The sequence below is a fragment of the Gopherus flavomarginatus genome, chromosome 10 (assembly GCF_025201925.1).
Source record: "Gopherus flavomarginatus isolate rGopFla2 chromosome 10, rGopFla2.mat.asm, whole genome shotgun sequence".
Classification (NCBI taxonomy): Eukaryota; Metazoa; Chordata; order Testudines; family Testudinidae; genus Gopherus; species Gopherus flavomarginatus.
Window position 1 is genome coordinate 9,596,926 of NC_066626.1, and position 26,166 is coordinate 9,623,091.

The 26,166-nt window shown below is 50.6% G+C and overlaps 2 protein-coding genes across 3 annotated transcripts in view; both read right to left on the reverse strand.

The window, feature by feature from the left end:
* Positions 1–26,166, reverse strand: part of LOC127030286 (lanosterol synthase-like) — a 223,411-nt gene that overhangs the window by 99,871 nt on the left and 97,374 nt on the right. The gene's annotated exons all lie outside the window — the stretch shown is intronic.
* The window catches only part of FTCD (formimidoyltransferase cyclodeaminase), a 77,276-nt gene that overhangs the window by 28,873 nt on the left and 22,237 nt on the right, over positions 1–26,166 (reverse strand). For both annotated transcript variants that reach the window (XM_050916538.1, XM_050916537.1), the window contains exons 2-5: positions 16,604–16,787; positions 15,713–15,841; positions 14,776–14,864; positions 4,358–4,537 (exon numbers count right to left, since the gene is read on the reverse strand). In XM_050916538.1, coding sequence (XP_050772495.1) covers positions 4,358–4,537; positions 14,776–14,864; positions 15,713–15,841; positions 16,604–16,787 — 582 coding nt within the window. The remainder of the gene's footprint in view (positions 1–4,357; positions 4,538–14,775; positions 14,865–15,712; positions 15,842–16,603; positions 16,788–26,166) is intronic.

The window sequence follows — 26,166 nt, forward strand, 5'->3', positions numbered from 1 at the left end:
GGCACAGATAAGAACATAACAACATAAGAACGGCCATACTGGGTCAGACCAAAGATTCATCTAGCCCGGTATGCTGACTTCCGACAGTAGCCAATGCCAGGTGCCCCAGAGGGAATGAACAGAACAGATGATCCATCCCCTGTCATCCATTCCCAGCTTCTCGCAAACAGAGGCTAGGGACATCATCTATGTCCTCCTGGCTAATAGCATTAATGGGCCTATCCCCCATGAACTTATCTAGTTCTTTTTTGAATCCTGTTATAGTCTTGGCCTTTACAACATCCTCTGGCAAGGAGCTCCATGGGTTGACAGTGTGTTGTATGAAAAAATACTTCCTTTTGTTTGTTTTAAATCTGTTGCCTATTAATTTAATTCGGTGACCCCTAGTTCTTGTGTTACGAGAAGGAGTAAATAACACTTCCTTATTTACTTTCTCCACACCAGTCATGATTTTATAGACCTCAATCATCTCTCTCTAGTCGTCTCTTTTCCAAGCTGAAAAGTCCCATTCTTATTAATCTTTCCTCATATGGCAGTCATTCCATACCCCTAATAATTTTTGTTGCCATTTTCTGAACCCTTTCCAAGTCCAATATATCTTTTTTGAGATGGGGCGAGCACATCTGCTTGCAGTGTTGAAGATGTGGATGTACCATGGATTTATATGGAGGCAATATGATATTTTCGGTCTTATTATCTATCCCTTTCTTAAGGATTCTCAACATTCTGTTCACTATTTTGACTGTCGCTTCATATTGAGTGGATATTTTCAGAGAACTATCCAAAATGACTCCGATCTCTTACTTCAGCGGTGTCATAAACAGATAGTTAAGGGTTAATGCCTCTTTTACCTGTAAAGGGTTAAGAAGTTCACCTTGCCTAGCTGACACCTGACCAGAGGAACCAATGGGGGAACAAGATGTTTCAAAAGGAAGGAGGGAAGTTTCCTTTCTTTAGTCAGTTTCAGTTGAGTGAGAAAGATCAAGGAACCAGCCTCTTATCAGAGTAGTAAGTTTTAGAAAGGGATAAATACTTTTCTGTTTATTTTCTTTGTAACTAGTCTTGGTGCCATTAAGGGAATTATCAAATTGGGTATTCCTGTGTGTATTAAGATTTTTGCCCAGGGGAATATCCTGTGTTTTCTATCTGTTGTCTATGAGATCAGCTATATGCTGTCTCCCAGAGGTTTTTTTTCTTTTACCTTTCTTTTCTTTAATTAAAAGCCTTCTTTTAAAGAACCTGATTGATTTTTCCTTGTTTTAAGATCCAAGGGGACTGGATCTGGACTCACCAGGAATTGGTGGGGGGATGGTTAAATTCTCCTTGTTTTAAGATCCAAGGGATTTGAATCAGTGTCCACCAGGGAATTGGTGGAGGAGTCTCTCAAGGCTACCCAGGGAGTGGAAGGTTTTGGGGGGGAAATGGAGTGATCCAGGTACTCAGAAATTCTGGATGGTGGCAGCGAAACCAGATCTAAGCTGGTAATTAAGCTTAGAAGTGTCCATGCAGGTCCCCACAACTGTATCCTAAAGTTCAGAGTGGGGGTGAGACCTATGACAAGTGGCAACAGTGGTAACCCCATCATTTTATAGCTATGATTGGGATTATGTTTTCCAATGTGCATTCATTTGCACCTATCAACACTGAATTTCATCTGCCAGTTTGTTGCCCAGTTACCCAGTTTTGAGAGATCCTTTCGTAGTTCTTCGCAGTCTGCCTGGGACTTAACTATCTTGAGTAGTTTTATATCATCTGCAAATTTTGCCATTCTCTGTTTACCCCTTTTTCCAGATCATTTATGAATATGTTGAATAGCACTGGTCCCAGTACAGACCCTGGGGGACACCACTCTTTACCTCTTTCCATTCTGAAAACTGACCATTTATTCCTACCCTTTGTTTCTTATTTTTAACCAGTTACCAATCCATAAGAGAACCTTCCCTGTATCCCATGACAGCTTACTTTGCTTAAGAGCCTTTGGTGAGAGATCTTGTCAAAGGCTTTCTGAAAATCTAAGTTCACTATATCCACTGGATCTTCATTTGTCCACATGCTTGTTGACCCTCCCTCAAAAAATTCTAGTAGATTGGTGAGGCATGATTTCCCTTTACAAAACCCATGTTGACTTTCCCTCAAAAAATTATGTTCATCTACGTGTCTGACAGTTTTGTTCTTTACTATCATTTCAACCAGTTTACCCGGTACTGAAGTTAGGCTTACTGGCCTAGAATTACCAGGATCATCTCTGGAGCCCTTTTTAAAAATTGGCATCACATTAGCTATCCTTGAGTCATTTGGCACAGAAACTGATTTAAATGGTAGGTTACATACCACAGTTAGTAGTTCTGCAATTTTACATTTGAGTTCCTTCAGAACTCTTGGGTGAATACCATCTGGTCCTGGTGACTTATTACTGTTTAGTTTATCAGTTTGGTCCAAAACCTCCTCTAATGACACCTCAATCTGGGACAGTTCCTCAGATTTGTCACCTAAACAGAATGGCTCAGGTTTGAGAATCTCTCTCATATCCTCAGCCGTGAAGACTGATGCAAAGAATTCATTTAGTTTCTCCGCAATGGCCTTATTGTCCTTGAATTCTTCTTTAGCATCTCCATCATCCAATGGCCCCGCTGGTTGTTTAGCAGACTTCCTGCTTCTCATTTACTTAAAAAAAAAACTGCTATTACTTTTTGAGTCTTTGGCTAGCTGTTCTTCAAATACTTTTTTGGCCTTCCTAATTATATTTATACACTTCATTTGCTCCTTTCTAGTTTCCTCACTAGACTTTAACTTCCACTTTTTAAAGGATGCCATTTTGCCTCTCGCTTCTTTTACTTTGTTGTTTAGCCACGATGGCACTTTTTTGGTTCTCTTACTAGATTTTTTAATTTGGGGTCAGTGGTTCCATGTTATGCCTGCTCTGCCCATACTATGCATTTCAGTACAATACTCCGCAGTGCATTTTCATGTTATGCTAACAAAGACCTTAAGCTCTCCTGCCAGACTGACTGAGGGGATTTCTACACTGCACTAGGAGGTGTGAGGCAGCTTTGATCTTGCTAGAGAACAATAGCAGTGAAGTGGCAGCATCACAGACTGTAAAGGCCATGTGGAACCGTGGGTGTGTATATCAATGACTAACCATGCTGCTCAGTTACACTGCTATTAGTACCCACACTATCTAGATCAATGCGAGCCTGGGTTTGTTTTCACATGCTGCAGTCACCCCTCTGAGTGCAGTGTAGACAGACCCACAGCCTAGCTCCAGCAAACACACGTTTTATGCTGAAAGCAACCTGGCCAGAGAAACCAGTAGTGTTCCTCCCAACAAAAAATAAATCAAATAAACAAACAAATACATCCTGTTTTATTTATGATGACAGCCTTGGCGTCCAGCCTCCCATTGCTCAGCTTCAGAAACCCACCCTCAATCTCCTTCCAGATGGATCCCTCTAATTGCCTGCTCAGATACACTCCCATCCTTTGGAGCTCTCGATACCCACTGTCAGACAAGGGAGCTCGTCCTGAAATCTCTCCTGTCTGCGAGCTCAGCTGGGCCCCAACTTTGGCAAGTGCCCCCTGCTGTTCTCAGGCTGTTGGGTCATGTGAGAGATTGACAAGGTAGTTCTATAAAGTGCAAAGTAGCTCTGGGTGCTGGGGAGAGTCATAAGCAGCTGCCCTTCTTTCCCAGATACAGTAGATGGGTCCTCAGACAAGGCTCTGAGATGGCCCTGGGGGATGACTCAACTGACACACTTAGAACATGAGATACTCCACTCCCATGTACAGAGTTTGATGAAAAATAACAACAGACACCACCCACAGGAACCAAGTACACACCTGCAGGGACATCATGCTTGCCCTTAGCCAGAGATCACCATCATATACTATAAATAGGTAGATATGTCAAGGAATATAGGAACCACTTTACATTAATCAGAGCCTCATATGCTCTTCACCTCAAAGGTCATCTGTTGCTTGCTCAAACAAGCTAATGTTGCTATAATAAAGGTTGCATTTACCCAGCTTACTCTGATTTAAGAACCCTAAGTTCCTCCTCCCCTAGAACCATAATTCAGCAGCATGAAAATAGCTGAGGGGCTAGTAGACCTGTACAAGCCTAGTTTGTAATTTTTGTACGGATCAATTCAGGTGTAGCCTGTAACACAAACTGGCACCAGTCTCCCTTACTTTGGGACAGCAAAGATGGACAACTCAAATCTGGAGAATTGTGGAACTAGGAGTGGGTGGGGGAGGGATTTATTCATTTGTTTATTTTTGAGCCAACGCTCTAGTTATCCAGTGCCCTCTCCCAGTGAAGCCTGATTATTCTGTATAAGAAGCTTAATGGGCTTACCTGGTCCTTCGCGCGGCCCTGCTCCCGGATGTTGAGAGCAATCCGATGCGCCAGCTCCTTTGTGCACAGGAGGTTGATGTTGTACGCAATGAGGAATGTGCGTGCACCAGTGACTGTGGCTCCCCATCTTGGAACAAAGGACGCAGAGCCAAAATCAGGAACCCACTCGGCCTTTGTGAGCTTAGAAGAGAGTGAAAGAAAGGAACAAAATCCATTGAAAAGAAACTTCTCATCATTTAAGGTCAGCCGGGTTTATTTGTCACTCCAGAGAGCTGATTGCAAGTTAATACAGAATACATAGACTGTCCAGCCAGAAATGGCCATTAGGATCTCTAGTCTAACGTTCTGTGTAATGCAGACTGGAGAACCTCAGCCCATCATTCTGGCAGGAAGCTCAAGAACCTGTGGCTGAGCTAGAGCAGATCTTTTTGAGAACATCCAGTCCTGATTTACAATTCTCGCTCTTGGGAATCAGCACAGGAGACATGGTGCATTCCTCACTCAGAGCTGTTCAATGCCCAGTCTCCAGTATTGTGTGTTAGTGTGTGTGTTCCACTGGAGCCAAGAGCCCCAATCTTAGCACAAGGCAAAACAACGTGTGGCTCAAACAAATGACTGGGGTGGAGAGGAAGGACAAGGTCACAATGGAACCACCATGCTGAGCAAAGTCCTCAGCAGCCTCAGCACAGCACACCGGCTGCCTAGCCAAAATAACATGTTCTGAGTGCACACAATACATCTGAGAAATTCCTGAACAACTCAGAAGTGCTCCCTCTTTTCCCCATGACCCAGCACAACCGGCTTTATTAACCTTTTCTCCAATTTCTCCCAATCCCCCCTCTTGGCTGACACCAAACAAGAGACATTTCAGCCCCTATGAGAGACTCTAAGGCCACGTCCAGACTAGGTATTAAAATCGATTTTAGATACGCAACTTCAGCTACGGGAATAACGTAGCTGAAGTCGAATTTCTAAAATCGAGGTACTCACCCGTCTGGACGGCGCGGCATCGATGTCCGCGGCTCTCCATGTCGATTCCGGAACTCCGTTCGGGTTGATGGAGTTCCGGAATCGATATAAGCGCGCTCGGGGATCGATACATCGCGTCCAGACTAGACGCGATATATCGATCCCCAAGCAATCGATTTTAACCCGCCGATGCCGCGGGTTAGTCTGGACGTGCGCTAAGAAACTACTAGGAAATGAAAACAGGAGCTCACAGAGCTGCCAAGTTCTGTACAGCTCCGTGGGTGACGTCTTACCAGCAACCAACCATTGCTGACTCATTCTGGGCACCCCGGGCTGTGGGACAGGTCTGGTGGGGAGGTACAAGCCATCCTTCACACCATGGAGAAGGTAGTGACGGGGGACTGGGGAGATGCAGGGGATGCTTGGCAAATGGGGCAGCCAGAGTGAATGAGGAGCCATTGATTCACAGATCCATAGAGCTTAAGGCCAGAAGAGACCATCAGATCATCTCGTGTGACCTGGACAAAGAACTCCCCCAGTTACCCCTATACTGAGCCCAATGACTTGAGCTTAGCTAAAGCCAATCTCGTCAACAGGCATTCAGTCTGGAGTGGAAGACTTCAAGAGATGGAGAATCCACCACTTCCCTCGGTGGTTGGCTCCCAATGGCTAATCACCCTCATTGTTAACAATCAGTGCCACACTTCTCCTTTGCATTTGTCTAGTTTTAACTTCCTGCCGTTGCTGTTTGCTCTGCCTTGTTCTGCTCGACTAAAGAATCCTTTACTACCCAGTATTATCTTCATTAGGAGAAGATACTGGGTATCAAGTCACCTCCCAGTCTTCTTTTTGATAAGCTAAATAGACTGAGCTCATTAATCTCCTACTCTACAGCATTTTCTTCAGGCCTCAGATCATTTTTGTGGCTCTTCTCTGCATCCTCTCCAATTTTCCAACATCCTTTTTAAAACAGGGACCCCAGAACTGGACACAGTATTCCAGCATTGTCTCACCAGTACCATGTACAGAGGTAAATCACGGCCATACGTCTCCGCATTCCCCTCTCCACACATCCCAGGATCGCATTAGCCCTTTCTTATCACCATCACACTGGAGCTCATGTTAAGTTGCTTTCCACCCTTCTTTCAGCGTCAGAGCTCTCCAGGCCACAGCGCCTCACCCTGTCGGCATCCCTTCTTCATAGATGGATATAACTTTGTATTTGGCTGTATTAAAAAACATTTTGTTTAAATAGCCCCAGCTTACCAAGTGATCCAGATCAAGCAGTATGACTGCCTTGTCCTCACTATTTACCACTCCACCAATCCTTGCGTCATCTGCCAATTTGCTCACCATTATATCTACTTCCAGCTCAATGATGGAAATGTTGAGCAGCATCAGGCCTAGTGCCGATCCCAATGTAACCCTCCTGGGAACCGCCCCATTTGAAGGTGAGTCCCCATTGACAACTACCCTGTGCGATCTGTCCATTAGCCAATCCTTCATCCATTACCAGGTGCTATTGATGCCGTAGAGTGCTAATTTCAAAGTGTTGTTGCGGTACAAAGTCAACTGCCTTCCAAAAGTCAAAGTGTATTACTACAGCTACACAGTTACCTACATCAACCAAACGTGCGAGCTCCTCAAAGAATGACAATAGGTTTGAAATGACCTATTTCCATAACACTGCATTGAGTGGCAGTAATTATAGCCCTGTCCTCAAAAGCTGTATTAATCGAGTCCCATATCAGCTCTCCCACAGAGGAAAGGGAATTTTCAGGGAGTCAGAGACCGACTTTGGAGGAGGAAGCCAGGGGGCTTAGTTGGAGACGGGAGGATTGAGGGAGAGCTTGAGGCAACTAGGAGACATTTCTGGGATGAGGCCTGTAGAAGCTGTGGGTCAGGAGATCGTTCGGATGAGGACTGTCACAGCTGGTGGGAGGGGGTTGTTGGGATGAGGCCTGTGGCAGCTGTGGGGGAGGGATGAGGCCTGCAGCAGCAGGGGGGCAGGGGGATCATTGAGGTGAGGCCTGTGGCAGTTGGGACCAGGGGTCGTTAGGATGAGGCCTGTGGCAGCTGGGGGTAGAGGGATCATTGGGGTGAGGCCTGTGGCAGCTGGGAGCAGAAGTATCATTGCGGTGAGGCCTGTGGCAGCTGGGGGGCAGGGGGATCGTTGGGGTGAGGCCTGTGGCAGCTGGGGGGTAGGGGGATCGTTGCAGTAAGGCCTGTGGCAGCTGGGGGTAGGGGGAACGTTGCGGTGAGGCCTGTGGCAGCTGGGGGTAGAGGGATTATTGGGATGAGGCCTGTGGCAGCTGGGGGGCAGGGGGATTGTTGAGGTGAGTCCTGTGGGAGCTGGAGGGCAGGGTGATTGTTGGGGTGAGGCCTGTGGGAGCCGGAGGGCAGGGTGATTGTTGGGGTGAGGCCTGTGGCAGCAGGGGGCAGGGGGATCGTTGGCGTGAGGCCTGTGGCAGCAGGGGGCAGGGTGATTGTTGGGATGAGACCTAGGGTTGGCAACCCTCTCAGTTTTGCTGAGAGTCTCTTGGAATTGGGCTCGATCTCTCGGAGGCTACTGCAGCCAAACCGGGAGATTTTAGGGTGCTAAAAAAGTGTGGTGGCGCAGCTGGGTTAAGGCAGGTTCCCTGTCTGCCTTGGCCCCGTGCCTCTCCTGGAAGCAGCCTGTGGCCCCTGTGGGGCAGGGGTCTCTTTGCGCTGCCCACTCCCCGAGCACCAACTCCACAGCTCTCATTGGCTGGGAATTGTCCCCAGTGGGATCTGTGGGGGCAGTGCCTGCAGGCAGGGGTAGCACGCGGATCCACTTCCCACCCGCCTGGCCGGTCATGCCAGCCACTTCCAGGAGTGTTGCAAGGCCAGGACAGGCAGGGAGTCTGCCTTAATATAGCTGCGCTGCCAACCGAGACCCACCTGGTCAGAGCCCACCCCACTCACCCCTTCCCACACCCCACACCCCTGCCCCAGCCTGAGCCCCCTCCAGCACTCAAACTCCCTTCCAGAGTTTGCACTCTGCACCCCCTCCTGCACCCCAACCCCTTGCCCCAGGCTCAACCTGAAGCCCCCTCCCACACTCCAAATCCCTTGGCCTGCACCCCCTCCCACACCTGAACCCCCTATCCCAACCCAGTGAAAGTGAGTGAAGGTGGGAGAGAGCGAACGATGGTGGGAAGGGGGAGGGAGTGAGCGGTATGGGGCCTCGGAGAAGGGGCAAGGCAAGGGTTTGGGGTTTGTGTGATTACACAGTTGGCAACCCTAAGGAGGCCTGTGGCAGCTGGGGAACAGGGAGGTTGTTGGGATGAGGCCTGTGGCAGCTGGGAGGCGGGTGGGGGGGGTGTTGTTGGAATGAGGCATGTCTACAGTTGCCAACTTTCTAATTGTACAAAACCAAGCACACATGCCCTGACCTTCCCTGATACCCCACCCCTTCTCTGAGGCTCCATCCCCATTCGCTCCATCCTCCCTTCCTGTGTTGCTCGCTCTCCTCCACCCTCACTCACTTGCTCATTTTCACCAGGTTGCAACTAGGGGTTGGGGTGGGGGTGGGGGTGCAGGCTCCGGGATGGGGCCAGAAATAAGGGGTTCTTGGTGCAGGAGGAGGATCCAGGCTCGGGCTGGGGGTGGGGCTGAGGGGTTTGGAGTGTGGGAGAAGGTTGGGATGAGGCCTGTGGCAGCTGGGGGGCGAGAGGTTGTTGGGATAGGGCTTGTCACAGGGTCTCCCTTCTTCCCCAGCTCTCTGGAAGCAAGTCACCAATGCCACCAGCTCCTGCTCCTTCGTCCCACCATCCTGGTACCAGCCAAGCTGGTGCCAGGCAGGAGGGCACTGCAAAAAGAGGAGAAATGTCCCCACAGGGAGGCAGAGCCTGAGCTGGGGCATCCTGGCAGCCCTCTGGCTGTGTGAGGTGCTGTGTGGATGTTGGGGGCATGGGGCTCAGACTCTGGCCGTGGGAGATGAATGGGCACCTCACCAATAGTATAACAGCACAGAGACAATCCTTCTCTCACACCCTGGAAAACGCTGTCCCGGGGCAGAGCCAAGTCTAGTTTCTGGAGCAGTTTGGCCAACGACTTCACCGGGCAGGCTCCTCCCCTTGGTTTACCCTTGTGGTTTTACTAGATTCATCTCAGAAGGGGGCACAGCCTTGAGGGGCGAGATTTGGAAAACCAATTGTACCATGAATTGTTGGACAACCATTTTTCACTGAAAAATTCCAATTTGGGTTGACCAAAATATTCAGCGAATTTGTATAGAAAAATAACCGAACACAAACAAATTCATAAGAACATACTACTAAGAATGGCTATACTGTGTAAGACCAATGGTCCATCTAGCCCAGTGGCTCTCAACCTTTCCAGACTACAGTACCCCTTTCAGGAGCCTCATTTGTTTTGCCTGCCCCAAGTTTCACCTCACTTAAAAGCTATTTGCTTACAGAATCAGATATAAAAACACAGAAGTGTCCCAGCGTGCTATTGCTGACTTTCTCATTTTTACCACATCATTATGAAATAAATCGATGGGACTATAAATATTGTATTTACATTTCAGTGTATAGTATATGGAGTACAGTATAGACAAGTCATGGTCTGTTTGAAGTTATAGTTTGTACTAACTTCATTAGTGCTTTTTATGTAGCCTGTTGTAAACTAGGCAAATATCTAGATGAGTTGATGTACCACATGGAAGACCTTTGAATAAAACTCAAAATTAAACAAAATTTCCCCTCCAGTTTTTAGTTTGGTCAGTGAACCAAAAACTTGGCTATTTGCACAGCGGTAATGAAGGCACTTGCTGCAGAAAATCTCTTGGTCACTGTGGCATGCATCACCCAGGTGTTATTCCATGTAACTCCACTGGAATGAAGACAGTTATGCCCGAGTGAAACTGGGGAGTCAGAGGGAAGAATCAGTCTCAGAGCTTGTACCACCACTTGGAGAAGTGGTTTATTCATCTCCATCTGTTAATTGCAGATGAAACTGAGCAAAGACAAATGTAGGCTAAGAGGTCTCTGATTACTGGGCATTCTCTTCATTTCCTCCAAAATAAAATGGCATTTAAAACATGGGTGTTTATGCTGAAAGTAAGGGAGCTTTCCTGTCAATTAACATTTCTTAAAAACTGTAAGAGTTAGCCAGCAAAACTCCTGGCATGTGCAGTACTGATCAGCCAGTGCTAAATATGCAATATCCCAACACCACAATCAGCGGCGTATTATCGCCTAGGCCAACAAGGCCTAAGCCTAGGGCGGCAAATTTGCTCACATACCCTCCCTAACTCCACCCCTTCCCCAAATCCCTGGCCCACCTCCTTCCCCAGGCACGCTGCGCTTCCTTCCTTCCATCTCCCTCCCAGACTTGCCGAGCAAAAGTGCTGGGAGGGGGGGAGAAGCGAGTAGCAGCGCGCTCAGCGGAGGTGAAGCAGAGGTGAGCTGGGGCCCGCAGTCATGGGGAGTAACCCGGGGGGGGAGGCAGGAACCGCTCCCCTCCCCAGCTCACCTCCGCTCCACTGCCGCCATCCCCCGAGTGTACCACAACTCCCCTTCTCCCCACTCCCACCCAGGCTTGCTGCAGGGGAGCGGAGGTGAGCTGGAGCAAGGTAGGTGAGGGGTGGCAATTTTTTGAGGGCCTAGGGGTGGCAAATTTGTTAATCCGCCACTGACCACAATTCAAATCTTCAACTCAAGTCGGCTTTTTGTTTCAACATTTCGCTTGATTTTATTTTGAAAAATTTGAAAACATTAAAAAATGCTGGAAATCAAAACAAGAAGTTTTGTTTCAAGTTAAACAAAAATGTTTGGTTTGGCCCAAAATGATCTCTCTGTGTGTGCGCGCGCATGTGTGTGGGTGCACGTACATGCATGTTTGTATATATATATATATTTTCAATTCACTGATAATTTTTAAAAAAAAATTGGTTTGGGACCAACCCAAGACTATTTTTTCCCCAATTTTTCAGAATGGCTGGCAACTTGAAAAATCCCGTATTCATACAGCTGTAATCCAAATCCGGCAAACCCACAGGGCACGATTACATGCCTGTTGCACTGAGGTTATACTGTACATATCACAGCCATGGCCACTCACAGGATGGGAGCTGGACTTTCCCTGCTTCAAGAACTGTATCAAATGTCCCAACAAAGCACAGCCAGCTCCTAATGAGAATCTTTACACTGTCCCCTAATGCCAATTCCAGGTTCTGCAATTAGGTAAAAATAGCTCTGGAAAAAGTAACCAATCACCAGCTTTCAGCATGGGATTTCACCCTTTCTTAGCAGTGCTACAAATATCACAAGAAATAGCTGATCTTCCGCTTGCTCCAGGGCTGGTCCAGCATTTTTAAGAACCTCTTTTATGCCAAAGAAACCAAGCACTTCAGGGTTATCAAGTTCACTGACTTTTAAACTTATTTTGATTTTTAAAACAACCAATAACCTACCTTTGAAAGGCTCTAGGGCTCAGCTTGTTAAATGTATTTAGGTGCCAAAGATACCTAGGCTCATTTGAAAATCCAATCAGGTGCTTCTGCATCTTTAGGCACCTAAATACTTGTAAAAAACTGGCCCTAGAAGCCCCAACACACCTTAACAATACAACACAATCTCAGCAGCATTAACAAGATCAGCTCAGCAGCAGCTCTACCAGCCACCTCCAGAAACTCCTTTTCACCCCTGAATGGCCTAGGAAGGACAATCTCAGCCCTCCAAACACCCTTTTGCTGCAAGCCTAGAAAGTCACCATATGGGTGCTACTGTCAGTATTGCCAGCCCCAAACTTTTAAAAATCATGAGTTAGGACCCCCAAAGTGGTGAGATGGCCTTAAAAATCATGAGACTTAAAAATAAAAAGACTGAATGAGAAATGTCAGGTTCTTTCTACTTGCCCTCTGGCTTCTCAGACCTCAGCTGCACTCGGATCACATGTATGTTTTTCTCTGTAACCAAGAGAGCTAGAAACTCCCTTTGGTTAGGAAATGAAAGCCAAGAGTCTCACCTCATCAGATGCTTCCAGGAGCTGGGGCTTTAACAGACACACCAAACACCAGGAGGCTCATTGCAAAATCACAAGTGTTGGCGACGCTGTATTGCGGACAAAGGCAGGCAGCAAATTCCAGAGTCTCGGAGCTCTGGTAGACATCACCCAGCCAGCCCCTGCTTCTCCTCTGCTCAGGCGAGGCAATGGAAAGCTGCCTACTTTCTCATACACAGTGGCACATGCATATTTCCCACAGCTTTCCAAAGCAGAAGCAAGAAGAGAAAAGTATGGAGGCGGTGGTTACCATCACTAACTGAGTGCTGACGCTGTACGGGATGCAAACTAAGACCCAGGCCTTCCCCTTCCCCAAGGAATTTGAAAGTTTTTAAGGTAAATGTCTCCTCCAGTCACAATACCCATATTTGGCTTTTGCATTTTCAGAGCAAAGTGGAAAACACCATTCAGGTCATAGGTGTGCGTACGGGATATGCTGAGTGTGCCCAGGCACACCCTAATGCAGGGGCGGGCAAGCTTGTTCTGCCCGGTCCGCATGAGCTCCCCCTGGCCTCACGCCCCCTTTCCCCCATCCCCTGGTGCTTCAGCGCACCACATCCAGTAGCAACCCTGGACAGCACTGCAGCGGCATGGCTCTGGCAGGACCTGAGCTCCTCCCACTCGGAGCAGCGTGGTAAGGGGGCAGGGCTGTGAGCTCCGGCAGGCCGAGCAGCAGGAGCTCTGGTCCCGCCGGAACCACGCCGATGCAGCATTGTCCAGGGCCACTCCTGGACACAGTGCGCTGAGGCTCCGGGAGAAGCAAGGGTAAACGGTATGGTAAGGGGGCGGGGGCCGGGGCCAGAGGGGTTGGATAAGGATCAGGGAGTTCGGGGACAGTCAGGGGACAGAGAGTGGGGGAGGGTTTGGATGGGGCAGAGGTTCAGGGGGGCGGTCAGTTGGATCATGGGCGTTCCGGGGGTCTGTCAGGAGGCGGGGGGGGTGGATAGGGGTTGAGATAGTCAGGGGACAGGGAGCAGGGGGGGTTGGTGGGAGGTGGGGTCCCACGGTGGTGGTTGGGGGGGACCTCAAGGGGGTGGTCAGGGGACAAGGAGCAAGATGAGTCCGGAATTCTGAGGGGGGCAGTAGGGGGAAAGGAAGTGGGTGGGGGTTGGATAAGGGCCAGGGCCAGGCTGTTTGGGGAGGCCCAGCCTTCCCTACCTGGCCCTTCATACAATTTTGGAACCTCAATGTGGCCTTCGGGCCAAAAAGTTTGCCCATGCCTGCCCTAATGTCTCAAAAAAAGAGTGGCTTTGCGTTTTAATTTAATCGCATGATACGCTCTATATAGAAAGCCCACGTTCGCTCGCAGCATGCGTCCCCACTACTGCAGCACTGCATAACCACTGGTCCTCCCCTCCTCTCGGACTACTATTCTAGAAAATTCTTTGACTTACATAAGTGGCCGTGTCAGGCGTGCCCAGCACAGCGTCTACAGTGTTTGTAACCTTTGTCACATGTACTCTACAGAAATAGCATAACAAGCCTGTGGCTTTACGCTTCAATTCAATCATATGATACTCTCTTTTAATTTTAAAATATGGATCGGTTCGTTGTTAAGATATGAAAAGGAGCAGATGAGCTGTTCATGTGAAAGAGCCTTTTCAAAACTAGCACATGTAAAAAACAAACTAAGAAGTACAATGCCCTAACAGTGCCTCAACTCACTCATGATTTTGTCCATTGAACAGGAATTGGTTTGTCAGTTAATTACAATGATGTGATTGAGGAATTTAATTCCATAACATTCTCTAGGACAGGAAGATGAAGAAACCTTCATCTGTTTTGGTCAATTTGGGTTAGCTCATTATCTGGTTAAAGATAAAGATCATGAAAATTGACTGTATCTTTGATACGTCTGTTTATCTCTACAGCAAAAATTTAGTATTTTGTGTCTCATTTTTTAAGTAAAGGTTAGTTCTTAATTAAAAAAAAAAGTTTAGTTAAGTTTTAGTTTCTTTCATTTGTTTGATGAATACAAATAATGTCCTTTATGATTGAGTATTCAATAAATGTTCACCTTTTAAATAAATAAAATTCCCTAGATGCACACCCTAATGAAAGGTGCTGCGCACGCCTATGGTTCAGGTGGAGATGTCAAACTCTCTAGTCAACCTCCCCTCCAGGCCCAAGGAGGACCATTCCTCTCAGCCTTAATACAGTGTTTTGTCTAGAATGAGAAGTGTATTGAAGTCAGCTGTCTGTTCCCTAACAGTGCGATACTATCGAAACCGCCTGCTCGGGCAAAGACAGGTCCAGTGCACAAGCCCACCTGACGCCCAGCTGGCAGACTGTAAGTGTAACCCCCAGAGCATCCCCGGAGGCTCCCTCATTCTAATGTGAGCAGCACCCCTTTGGTTCCATAGGCAGCATGCTGCTCCCTCCCCGCCAGTCCTAGACACCATGAGGACTCTAACCTTTTCAAGGAGGGCTTCATATTCCCCGGCTCGGATTGCTGGCAGAGATTTCCTGCTCTCCTTCCGCGCTGCTTCTCCATACAGGTACACTGCAAGAGGAAATTCATACGTGACAGACCACTGGCCTGGAGCCATCCAACACATGCATATTAGTGTGGGTCCGGAAACAGGCAAAATCCCTGGATATCTCCCAAGGTGTTCAGATACAGGCCAGCTCTAACATAATGCACCAAGGCAATGGACACCACATTCTGTCCCCGGTGAAATCACACGTAGCTTAAGGGGAAAATGGAAAGCTTTTAAAAGCAAAAAAAGTTCTCGGGTCCTAAATCAATAACTATGTTTGTGTAGGCCTGGAAATCACAAATATACGCTGAAACCAGCTTCTCTTTCATTTGCTTAACCAAGTCACAAGTTAGCAATTCGGCACTTTCCCTGACACCAAGAACAGAGGTAATGTACGACGTGCTCTCAGCAGGGCCTGTACGTTTTTACTAGTACTCCCAAGAGTGCCTGCTAATTAGGGCTTAACATCTGAAATGCGACTAGTGATTTTGGGTGCCTCCCGTCCTGAGACTCTCCAAGTGAGCTGATCTTCTGAAAGGGCAGTCTCTCTCAGTTGTCTCTCAAGTTGGGCTCCCCAAATGACTTGTGATATTTTTGAAAACCTCGGCCCTCCTTGCTCATGTGTGACAGATCTCAAAGCTCATACACATCTCTTGCTGGGATAATTTAATGACAGACATTTTAGCCTAACTTAACCCTTTTAAAAGGGGTTGCTTTGTTTTTATCATGGCAGGACACTCCCAGTGCAGAATCAGAGGGGAACAATGTATTGTGTCTATGTGAGCACAGGGGAAGATGGTGGAATTACTGAAGAGATCAGAAAAGAGGCGTATACAGACAGAATTCTCTCCTCTCCCCATCACCAACTCACCAGGCACACCCAGCTCCACTGACAATTGCTGCCCAAACAGATTGGCACAGCGAATGCATTCTTCCATGGTGACATTCCTCACTGGGATGAAAGGACAGACATCCAGGGCACCCATCCGGGGATGCTCTCCTAGGAAAGCAAAGTGTTATATTTGTAAGAAGCACACAAAATCTTTTAAAGTGGATAAGCAACATTCCAGAGATGTGCACAAAGGGCTAGAGGGGCATGGGGGTGCGTGGGGAGGAAGGGGAGGATGAGCCAGTTTAGATATGGCCGAACTTTATTTATTCTTTTCTTATGGTCTCAGGACTAGACTAACCTCCCTCTTGCGACAAAGCCGTTGACGTGACAGGACTAACTGATTACTCTGTATTTGCTCAACTGTCTGCCTTGTTTATTCCAGCCAAAAAGAAAAGGACCACAAGTTCAGGGCCGTCAGAGGGAGATGTGGAATCTCTTCTCCTATCACAGCCTGCACCTGCCTGGGTAGATTTGTTGGCCCTCCCACAGGACATGGGGAGGCTCTGTTTGAAAAGTGACAGCCTTTTGTGTTTGTCCACCTGCAGGGAGCTCAGGGATCCCCTAACAGCTGCCATTGTACATCACAGGGAGGAAAAACCCTTAACGTCATGAGACTGGAGAGGAAGAGCCATCCAGTAGCAATCTGAGTAGTGCTCCCAGGGAGATCCTCTGACTTGAGCACAGCCTGCACTCATGGCTGCTCCAGTTTGGGCCTGAAGTTGCCACTCTGTGTTGGCTTTGTCAAATCACCTCAGCCAGATCCATGCTGGACCTGACAGCTGAGACCTTCGGCAGTACACTGGGCCACAGCTTACTCCCCTGGGCCCCACCGAGCAGCACGTACTCCTGTCCCACCACCACTCTGATCACCTCTGTGCTTGCCCATGTCAATGAGCTGAAAAGCCACTCTGGCTGCACGCAGAGCCCCCTCGACAACGGCATCTGGACTCCCCACAAAGGTGTAGACTGTCCGATTGGTGGACGGGCCGGCATCCACATCCAGCAGGACGCACCCCGGTGTCTGAGAGATAGACTCACCAATGGCATCAATTACCTGCAAGAGAGCACAGCTGAAGAAGGGGGCTCCACTAGTCAGAGCTATGCCTGGCCCATTAACGCTTCCTCTCAACAGGCAGCCCAGCATGGAGTCTGCTACAGAAAGGAGACGAGACATGGCTGGGTTTATTAATGCTTCAAATGCACACCTAAAAGTGAGCCAGGAGCCAAACTTCGACTTGCAGAGGAATCATTCACGTTCAAAGCACAGCCCCTAACATCACCCTCCAGCTCCAAATCACAGCCTGCTCCGGGGAATGAAAAGTAGCTGCTCAGCGTAATCAGAGCAAGGTAGGACCAGAAGGGACCTGGAGCGGTCATCTAGTCCAGTCCCCTATGCTAAGGAAGGACTAACTATTTTCTAGACCATCCCTGACAGGTGTTTGTCCAACCTGCTCTTATATACTCCAAAGGCGGCGATCCCACAACCTCCCTATGCTATTTGTTCCAGAGTTTAACTACCCTGGTAGTTAGGAAATCTCCCTTGCTGCAATTTAAGCCCATTACTTCTTGTCCTGTTCTCAGAAGTTAAGGAGAACAATTTATCACTCTCCTCCTTGTAACAACCTTTTACATACTTCAAGCCTTTTATCATGTCCCCTCTCAGTCTTCTCTTCTCCAGATGGGGAAAAAAAAAACACAATTTTTTCCATCTTTTCTCGTAGTTCATGTTTTCTAGACCTTTCATCATTTTTGTTGCTGTCCTCTGGACTTTATCCAGTTTGTTCACATCTTTCCCCAAATGTGGCGCTCAGAACTGGACACAATACTTCAGCTGAGGCCTTATCAGCAATGAGTAGAGCGGAAGAATGACTTCTCATGCCTTGCTTACAACACTCCTGCTAAAACATCGCAGGATAATGTTCACTTTTTTTGCAACAGTGTTGCACTGTTGACTCATGTTTAGTTTGTGATCCACTAAAACCTCCAGATCCTTTTTTGCAATACTCCTTCCTAGGGAGTCGTTTCCCATTTTATTTGTGTGATTGATTAGTCCTTCCTAATGTGCAACTTAACCTGGCCCGTGTTGTCTATGCATCATGTTAATATATTTAATTATGTGAACATCTAGTATCAGAGGGGTAGCCTTGTTAGTCTGGATCTGTAAAAGCAGCAAAGAATCCTGTGGCACCTTATAGACTAACAGACGTTTTGGAGCATGAGCTTTCGTGGGTGAATACCCACTTCCTCAGATGCATGTAGTGGAAATTTCCAGGGGCAGGTATATATATGCTAGCAAGCAAGCTAGAGATAACGAGGTCAGTTCAATCAGGGAGGATGAGGCCCTGTTCTAGCAGTTGAGGTGTGAAAACCAAGAGAGGAGAAACTGGTTCTGTAGTTGGCAAGCCATTCACAGTCTTTGTTAAATCCTGAGCTGATGGTGTCAAATTTGCAGATGAACTGAAGCTCAGCAGTTTCTCTTTGAAGTCTGGTCCTGAAGTTTTTTTGCTGCAGGATGGCCACCTTAAGGTCTGCTATAGTGTGGCCAGGGAGGTTGAAGTGCTCTCCTACAGGTTTTTGTATATTGCCATTGCTGGCATATGCCCCTCTGCTATGTACATCGGCCAAACTGGACAGTCTCTACGGAAAAGGATAAATGGACACAAATCAGACATTAGGAATGGCAATATACAAAAACCATCATCTCAGGATTTAACAAAGACTGTGAATGGCTTGCCAACTACAGAACCAGTTTCTCCTCTCTTGGTTTTCACACCTCAACTGCTAGAACAGGGCTTCATCCTCCCTAATTGAACTGACCTCATTATCTCTAGCTTGCTTGCTAGCATATATATACCTGCCCCTGGAAATTTCTACTACATGCATCTGAGGAAGTGGGTATTCACCCACGAAAGCTCATGCTCCAAAACGTCTGTTAGTCTATAAGGTGCCACAGGATTCTTTGCTGCATGAACATCTAGAATTGCACACATAATACAAAGTTCTTGTATACTGTTTTTTTCCTAGCACCATAAAGATGCATGTGAGCCACTTGTAACCTGTAAATTACACTGCATGCCAGACAGTCCACACAAGTTTTTGTATGACTACTACATAGTATGCTGTACTTAGAAAACTGGCTACAGATGATGTATAGCAACACAGACTAATGGAAAAGTGCTAGCTTATGTAATACAAGGGTTTAGAATTAAATTGTAGCATGACTCTAACACTGTTAATGGAGTTTCATTAATATAGCTTGCAGTAAATGTTTTCCATCTGGAAACAAGCATGTTGTGATGAAGGGGGAGATTTTCTTAGCATTGTGAATGAACATTGTGTGTCGGTTTTCCCTGGGTGCAGCATGTGTAACAAAGTGTGAGGGAGAGGGGCCAGGTGTGCTGGCCCCTAGACAATAGCCTGGATGCTGTGGAACTTAGTAACCAGTGACCCGGAGGCCCCAGAGGCCCACCCCATCTTGGGAGCCCGATGATTTTGGCCAGGGGAAGGACAAAGGAGAGAGGGCTCTGGTGATCAGACCTGCCAGGGATGGAAGAGGGAGGGCCCAGATGATCTGTTTGCCCGGAACTGAAGACAAAGGATAGAGGAGGGGCTTTGGGGAAGGTGATATAGAGTGGTCAATTGGAAGGAGGGGGCTTTTAGACCAGGGACGAAGATCAGCCTGAGCCACCTGGACGCTGGACAGTCCCATCCAAACTGTGCTGAGACTTTCTGTGCTTGAGGCCCTGAGAACTCTCTGTGCTGTGCTCCAGACATACAATAAACGCCTCTGATTTAGGCTGGCTGAGAGTCACTGCAGGCTACAGATCACGGTGGCATTGCTCCCTCTAGGGGTGGAGGCCCTGAAGGTCCAGAGTAAGTGAACTCCCTGAGGAGGCCCATGGTGAGAGACAGGCGTCCTGAAGGCTCAGAGGTGCGGTCCTGGGAGACAACAGGACCAGAGGGCCAGGGCCGGCTTTAGGAACTACGGGGCCCGATTAGTACTCACCTGGCAGCGCTCCCGGTCTTTGGAGGCACTTTGGTAGTGGGTCCTTCACTCACTCCGGATCTTCAGCGGCACTGAAGGACCTGCCACCGAAATGCCGCCAAAGACCCGGAGCAAGTGAAGGACCTGCCGCCGAAGGGCCACCGAAGACCCGGATCTCTGCCAGGTGAGTAAAAATTAGAAAGGTGCCTAAGTTAGGTGCTCTTCTTTAGAGCGCAGGGCCCTCTTAGGCACGGGGCCCGATTCGGGGGAATTGGCCTAAAGCCAGCACTGCAGAGGGCCTAACCCCAGAGAGTGCAACCTTCACAAAATGATGTCACACTGAAGGGGGTTACTCCCAGGGACTGTAAGGAGCCGAGAGAGCACCGGGCCTGAAAGTCCGTGACACATACACTTTTATGTCAGTGAATGAGATAATTTAGTTTTCAAAAAAGATGGTTACTCACCTTTGTAACTGTTGTTCTTCGAAATGTGTTGCTCATATCCATTCCAATTAGATGTGCACGCGCCGCGTGCACGTTCGTAGGAAGATTTTCTACTCTAACAACACCTGGTGGGTCGGCTGGGTGCCTCCCTGGTGTGGCGCCGCTATGGCACCAAATATATACCCCTGCCGACCCGTCCGCTCCTCAGTTCTTTCTTGCCGGCTACTCCGACAGTGGGGAAGGAGGGCGGGTTTTGGAATGGATATGAGCAACACATCTCGAAGAAAAGACGGTTACTCACCTTTGTAACTGTTGTTCTTCGAGATGTGTTGCTCATATCCATTCCAGTTAGGTGTACGCGCCGCGCGTGCACATTCGTCGGAAAACTTTTACCCTAGCAACTCAGTGGGCCGGCAGGTCGCCCCCTAGAGTGGCGCCACCATGGCGCTCGATATATACCTCTGCCGGCCCACCCGCTCCTCAGTTCCTTCTTGCCGGCTACTCCGACAGTGGGGAAGGAGGGCGGGTGTGGAATGGATATGAGCAACACATCTCGAAGAACAACAGTTACAAAGGTGAGTAACCGTCTTTTCTTCTTCGAGTGATTGCTCATATCCATTCCAGTTAGGTGAATCCCAAGCCTTACGTAGGCGGTGGGGTCGGAGTGAAATGCGGCAGAATGAAAACTGCCGAGTCAGAGGCCACAGCCTCTCTTGACTGTTGAACCAGGGCATACTGCGAAGCAAAGGTATGGACCGAGGACCAATGGAGCTTCGCGACAGATCTCGTGGGTAGGTACACGAGCCAGCAAGGCGGCAGACGAAGCCTGAGCCCTGGTAGAATGCATGGTGATGTGGCTTGGTGAAATATGAGCCAAATCATAACAAGTGGGGATGTCCGCCATCACCCAAGATGAGATCCTCTGAGAGGAAAACAAGCAAGCCCTTCCTTTGGCCCGCTACCGCGACAGAGTCGGGGCACCTTAGGAGATGGGTCTGTCAGCACAATATAAATGCGAGCCCTCCACAGATGCCCAAGGAGTGCAATGGTTATGCCCATTGCGTTGAGCTGTGGGTAACATGAAAGGCCGAAACCCCTTAGGGAGGAGACGTAACAGCTACGAGGAAAGTTGTCGTGCAGGACAGGCATAGCAGAGGGCCAGTCGTGAACGGCTCGACTGAGGGAGACATAAGTCTGGTTAAAACGAGGCTGAGCTCCCAGGTCGGGGCTGGGCGGTGCACCCGAGGGTGCGAGCGCTCCAAGCCCTTGAGGGACCTCGAACCCATAGATCGTGAGAACAGGGAACGGCCACCTTAGCCTGCTGGGAGGTAGAGAGGCTGCTAAGTGTATCCTCAGCAATGATACTGTCAGGCCCTGCCGCTGAAGGCCAGAGGCAGGCCAAATAGAGGGGATCGAGACCTCAGCAGGAGCAAGATCGAGCGTATTGCAGCCGTAGAAGAAACACTTCCACCTGGCCCTGACCGTTGACCAGGTGGAAGGCTGCCCGTCACCCCGACTCAGGTACGCAGCAGCCACACCGTGAGGTAAACCAGCTGCAGGACCGAGCGACAAAGCCCGTTGTCGCCCTGAGTGATGAGGTCTGGGTGGGGTGGAAGGGTAATTAGGTCTGTTACTGACAGGCCGAGCAACATGGTAAATCAGTGCTGCCTGGACCACTCTGGAGTGATCATGACGATGCACGCTCTGCCCCTGCGGAGTTTGAGCAGGACCTAGCGGACCAGTGGGAACAGTGGGAAGGCATAATGCAATTGGCCTCTCCACGGCATCAGGAATGCGTCCAAGATCGATCCTGCGGAGAGACCTCGGAAGGAGCAGAACATCTGACATTTCCTGCTCTCGCAGTGAGCGAACAGGTCTGTGTGAGGAAACATCTCAACTTCCGGAAAGCCGAACGCCTCACATGGGGCAGAGTGATCGCTCGTAAGACCAGAAAGACTTGCTGAGGCAAAGCGTTAAGACGTTCCGAACGCCTGGGAGAAAGGGCGTCGCCAGCTCCATCGAATGGGCCATGCAAAAGACCCGGAAATGGATGGCCTCCTGACAAAAAAGGGGGGGGGGGCAATGTCCCTCCCCGGATACTCATGAAGCACATGGCCGTTGTGTTGGCCGTAAACACCGAGATACAACGGCCTCGCAGCTGCCGCCGGAACCCCTGGTACGCCAGGCGGACTACTCTCATTTTTGGGGCATTGATGTGGAATGCCAGCTCCCAAGAAGACCAAAGGCCTTAAGCCCGGGGGTGACCATGAGCACTCGAGCAGAGAGATGACGCGTCCGTCGTCCGGGCAGTGAGGGCTGGGGCGGATGAAACCGCATCCCTGCCCACATCAGGGAGGGAGGTAGCCACCACTCTAGGGAGTCTATGGTGTTCGAGGGAACGGTGACCACCATGACCATTGGCTCCCTGTCCGGGCGGTACGCCGAGGTGGGCCGGACTTGGCGAGGACGGAGGCGGAACGTGGCGTGTTTGGATACAAACTTGCGGGCAACCATGGACCCAGGAGACTGAGACAAGAACAAGTCGAGGTCGTTGGGAAAGCCCTTCGACCTCCTATGATTGTTGCCATCACCTAAAACCGCAGGTGTGATAAGCAGGCTCCAGCTGGGTAGGAGACCAGGATAGCCCCTTGGAAGCCCAACCTCTGCGTGGGAACCAGAGTGGATTGCTCTATAGGAACCATCAGGCCTTGGCCTGTGAATAAGACCGTGACGATGTCCACGCACTGAGCGGTTTGTGTCTCAGAGTCTCCTCGGATAAGCGAATCGATGGTAGGCGGCGACTATGGCCGTAAGCCAGGAGAGTGACCGTTGGCTATAAAGCGGAGGTACCTCCTGTGCGGAGGGAAGATGGCGTCACGAAAGTACGCGTCCCTCATATCCAGGGCGGCATAGTAGCCCCCAGGAGGTAAGGATGGAATAATGGTTCCCATGGATACCATGCAGAACTTCAACCTCATTCTAAACCGGTTGAGTCCGTGCAGGACCAGGAAGGTCTGACCTGTGCCCGCGTGGGGGACTAGGGCATAACGGGAGTAAAACCCCTCGCCCCTTTCGCCCGCCGAAGGGGGACAGGGCTGGAGCAAATTAAAGGTGATACACTGTCCCCAGGTACACCTTGGAAGGTTCGTCTCCGGTCCCAGTGGTAATTACGAGGGACCTTGACCTTGGCTCTTTAGGGGGCCTGACGTTCGTCCGCGACCACCTTGGCCTTGCCGTTAGCCAAAGTTCTGCCTCTGGCTAGGCACAGAGTATGGCGGCTGGGGCCAGAAAGGCCTGCGTTTAATCGCCGGCGTATGCATGCTTAGAGAGCGCATTAGGAGCCCATTGACCACCAGGCTTCGCAGCCTGGGGCTGTCCCTGCCACGACGAGGCCTTTACCAACAAAGGGTAAATCCTGAATGGCAAACTGCAGCTCCCGTCGGAGGTTTGAAACCTGAAGCCATGCACCTCATGGCGACGCCCAAGGCCAGAGTCCTGGCCGCAGTGTCTGCTGCGTCCAACGAGGCCTGGAGGGACACTCCGGGAACCTCCTTTCCTCTGTCCTCCGAGACGGCAGCGGACTCCTGGCGGGAGGTCTGAAGGAAAAACTCCTTCACCCCGGTGCTATAAGTATTGCAGCTAAGCAAGGCTTGTTGCTTTGCTACCTAGAACTGTAGGGCCTCTGCAGAGTACCCTGGCGGCCAAGCAAGCCCATGCGCCAAGCCTCTTTCGGCATTGGGGCGGGCGCCCGCTGGCCATCATGTCAGGATCATGGTCCTGAGCATAGAATCTGCGCATATGGAATGACACAGATGCCTGTGCGGACTGCCACGGAGGTACTAAAGAAGGCACAGGCAGAGTCTCTGACTCACTCGGACCTTGCCCAACTCGGCACCGGGGGACCGGCACCGGGAGGCGTACCGGTACCTGGAACGAGATCCAGACCCGCAACCAGAACGGTGCCGGGAGGTCAACCGAGATTTCGAGGCTCGGGGAGAGACTACAGGAGTCAAGGCATCCGCCGCGGCGCCGGGAGTCGGAACGGTGCCGACAGCGGGTCGGCGAACGGAATACCGGGCGGTGCAGCGAGTGTGACCAGTACCGATGAGGAAACAGCATCGGGACTGCCGATGGTGCCGGGCGTGTCGACAGAACCTGGAGTGCCTGCGGGACCGTAATCATGAACGGTGCCGCTCTGCTGTGCTGACAGAGGACGGTCACCTGAAGAGACTGTATCAGGCAGCATCGACTCTGTCATGGCAATGAAATTCCTCGCCGTCGGTAACGTCTCCGGCGTGGAGGGAACAGCAGGCTCAACCACAGCGCATAGTGGGGAGCTGTCAGGCATCGGATTCGACGGCCCTTGTGGGACCGGGGTTGACGGTACCGAGGTTCGGTGCCGGGCGATCCGAGTTAGATAAGCTGGCTGGCTGCGGTGCTGTCGGCACGGAAGCAGCAGGAGCAATAAGCTCAACCACGGCGCGTGCCGGGGAGCCGTCAGGCACCGGATTCGATAGCCCTTGTGGGACCGGAATCGACGGTGCCGACATTGTCGGTGCCTCAGAGGCGTCGGTGCTGGGCAATCCGACTGAGACTAGCCCTCTGGCTGCGATGCAGGTTGCACGGAAGCAGGAGCAGGGCTCTCAACCACGGCGCGGGCCGGGGAGCCCTCAGGCCCTGGATCCTAACGGCCCTCGTGGGACCGGGACCGACGGTGCCGACGTCATCGGTGCCGCAGCAGACGTCGGTGCCGGGCGATCTGACTCAGACGAGCTCTCTGGCTGCGGTGCCGCTGGCACGGAAGCAGCAGGAGCAGTAGCTCAACCACGGCGCGTGCCGGGGAGCCGTCAGGCACCGGATTCTACAGCCCTTACGGGACCGGGATTGACGGTGCCGACGTCGTCGATGCCTCAGCAGGTGTCGGTGCCGGGCGATCCGACCTAGACGGGCTCACTGGCTGCAGTGCCGCTGGCACGGAAGCAGCAGGAGCAGTAGCTCAACCACGGCGCGTGCCGGGGAGCCGTCAGGCACCGGATTCTACGGCCCTTACGGGACCGGGATCGACGGTGCCGACGTCGTCGATGCCTCAGCAGGTGTTGGTGCCGGGCGATCCGACCTAGACGGGCTCACTGGCTGCAGTGCCGCTGGCACGGAAGCAGCAGGAGCAGGAGCTCAACCACGGCGCGTGCCGGGGAGCCGTCAGGCACCGGATTCCACGGCCCTCGTGGGACCGGGATCGACGGTGCCGACGTCATCGGTGCCGGGTGATCCGTCTTAGATGAGCTCTCTGGCTGCGGTGCCGTTGGCACGGAAGCAGCAGGAGCAGTAAGCTCTACCACGGCGCGTGCCGGGGAGCTGCCAGGCACCGGATTCCGTGGCCCTGGGGGACTGGAAACGACGGTGTCGACGTCATCGGTGCCTCTGCAGGTGTCGGTGCCAGGTAATCCAGCTTAGACGAGCTCCCTGGCTGCGATGCAGATGGCACGGAAGCAGCAGGAGCAGGGGGTCTCAACCACGGCGCGTGCCGGGGAGCCATCAGGCACCAGCAGGAATCGTAGGCTCTCTCGACCTCGGAAGAAGGGAGCGGTGCCGAGCCGATATCGGTGCCGGCGACGGCCGGTGCCGAAAGGCCTTGGTAGTATCGGCGGGGTCCGGTGCCAAGGAGGCGCTACTGCCCGCCGCTTGATCATCGCTCGGCGCCCCAGGTGGAGGGGTAAGTGAAAATCCCACACCGTTTTGTTCTCGGCTTAAAAGCCTTGCAAATGGGGCACTTAGCTGTCAAGTGTGATTCCCTGAGGCACTTGAAACAGGAGTCGTGTGGATCTCCCTTCGGCAGCGGCTTCTGGCACGCCGGCCCATTCGAAAAACCGGTGAGCCCCGCATGGGCTCCGGGACCGGGTTCATGGAAGGGGCTACTTCCCGAACCCCGCTAACTAAACTAACCATGTTAGCAAAGAAAACGTATAACTATACAAATATATAAATAAAAGGGTTATAACTGCGTA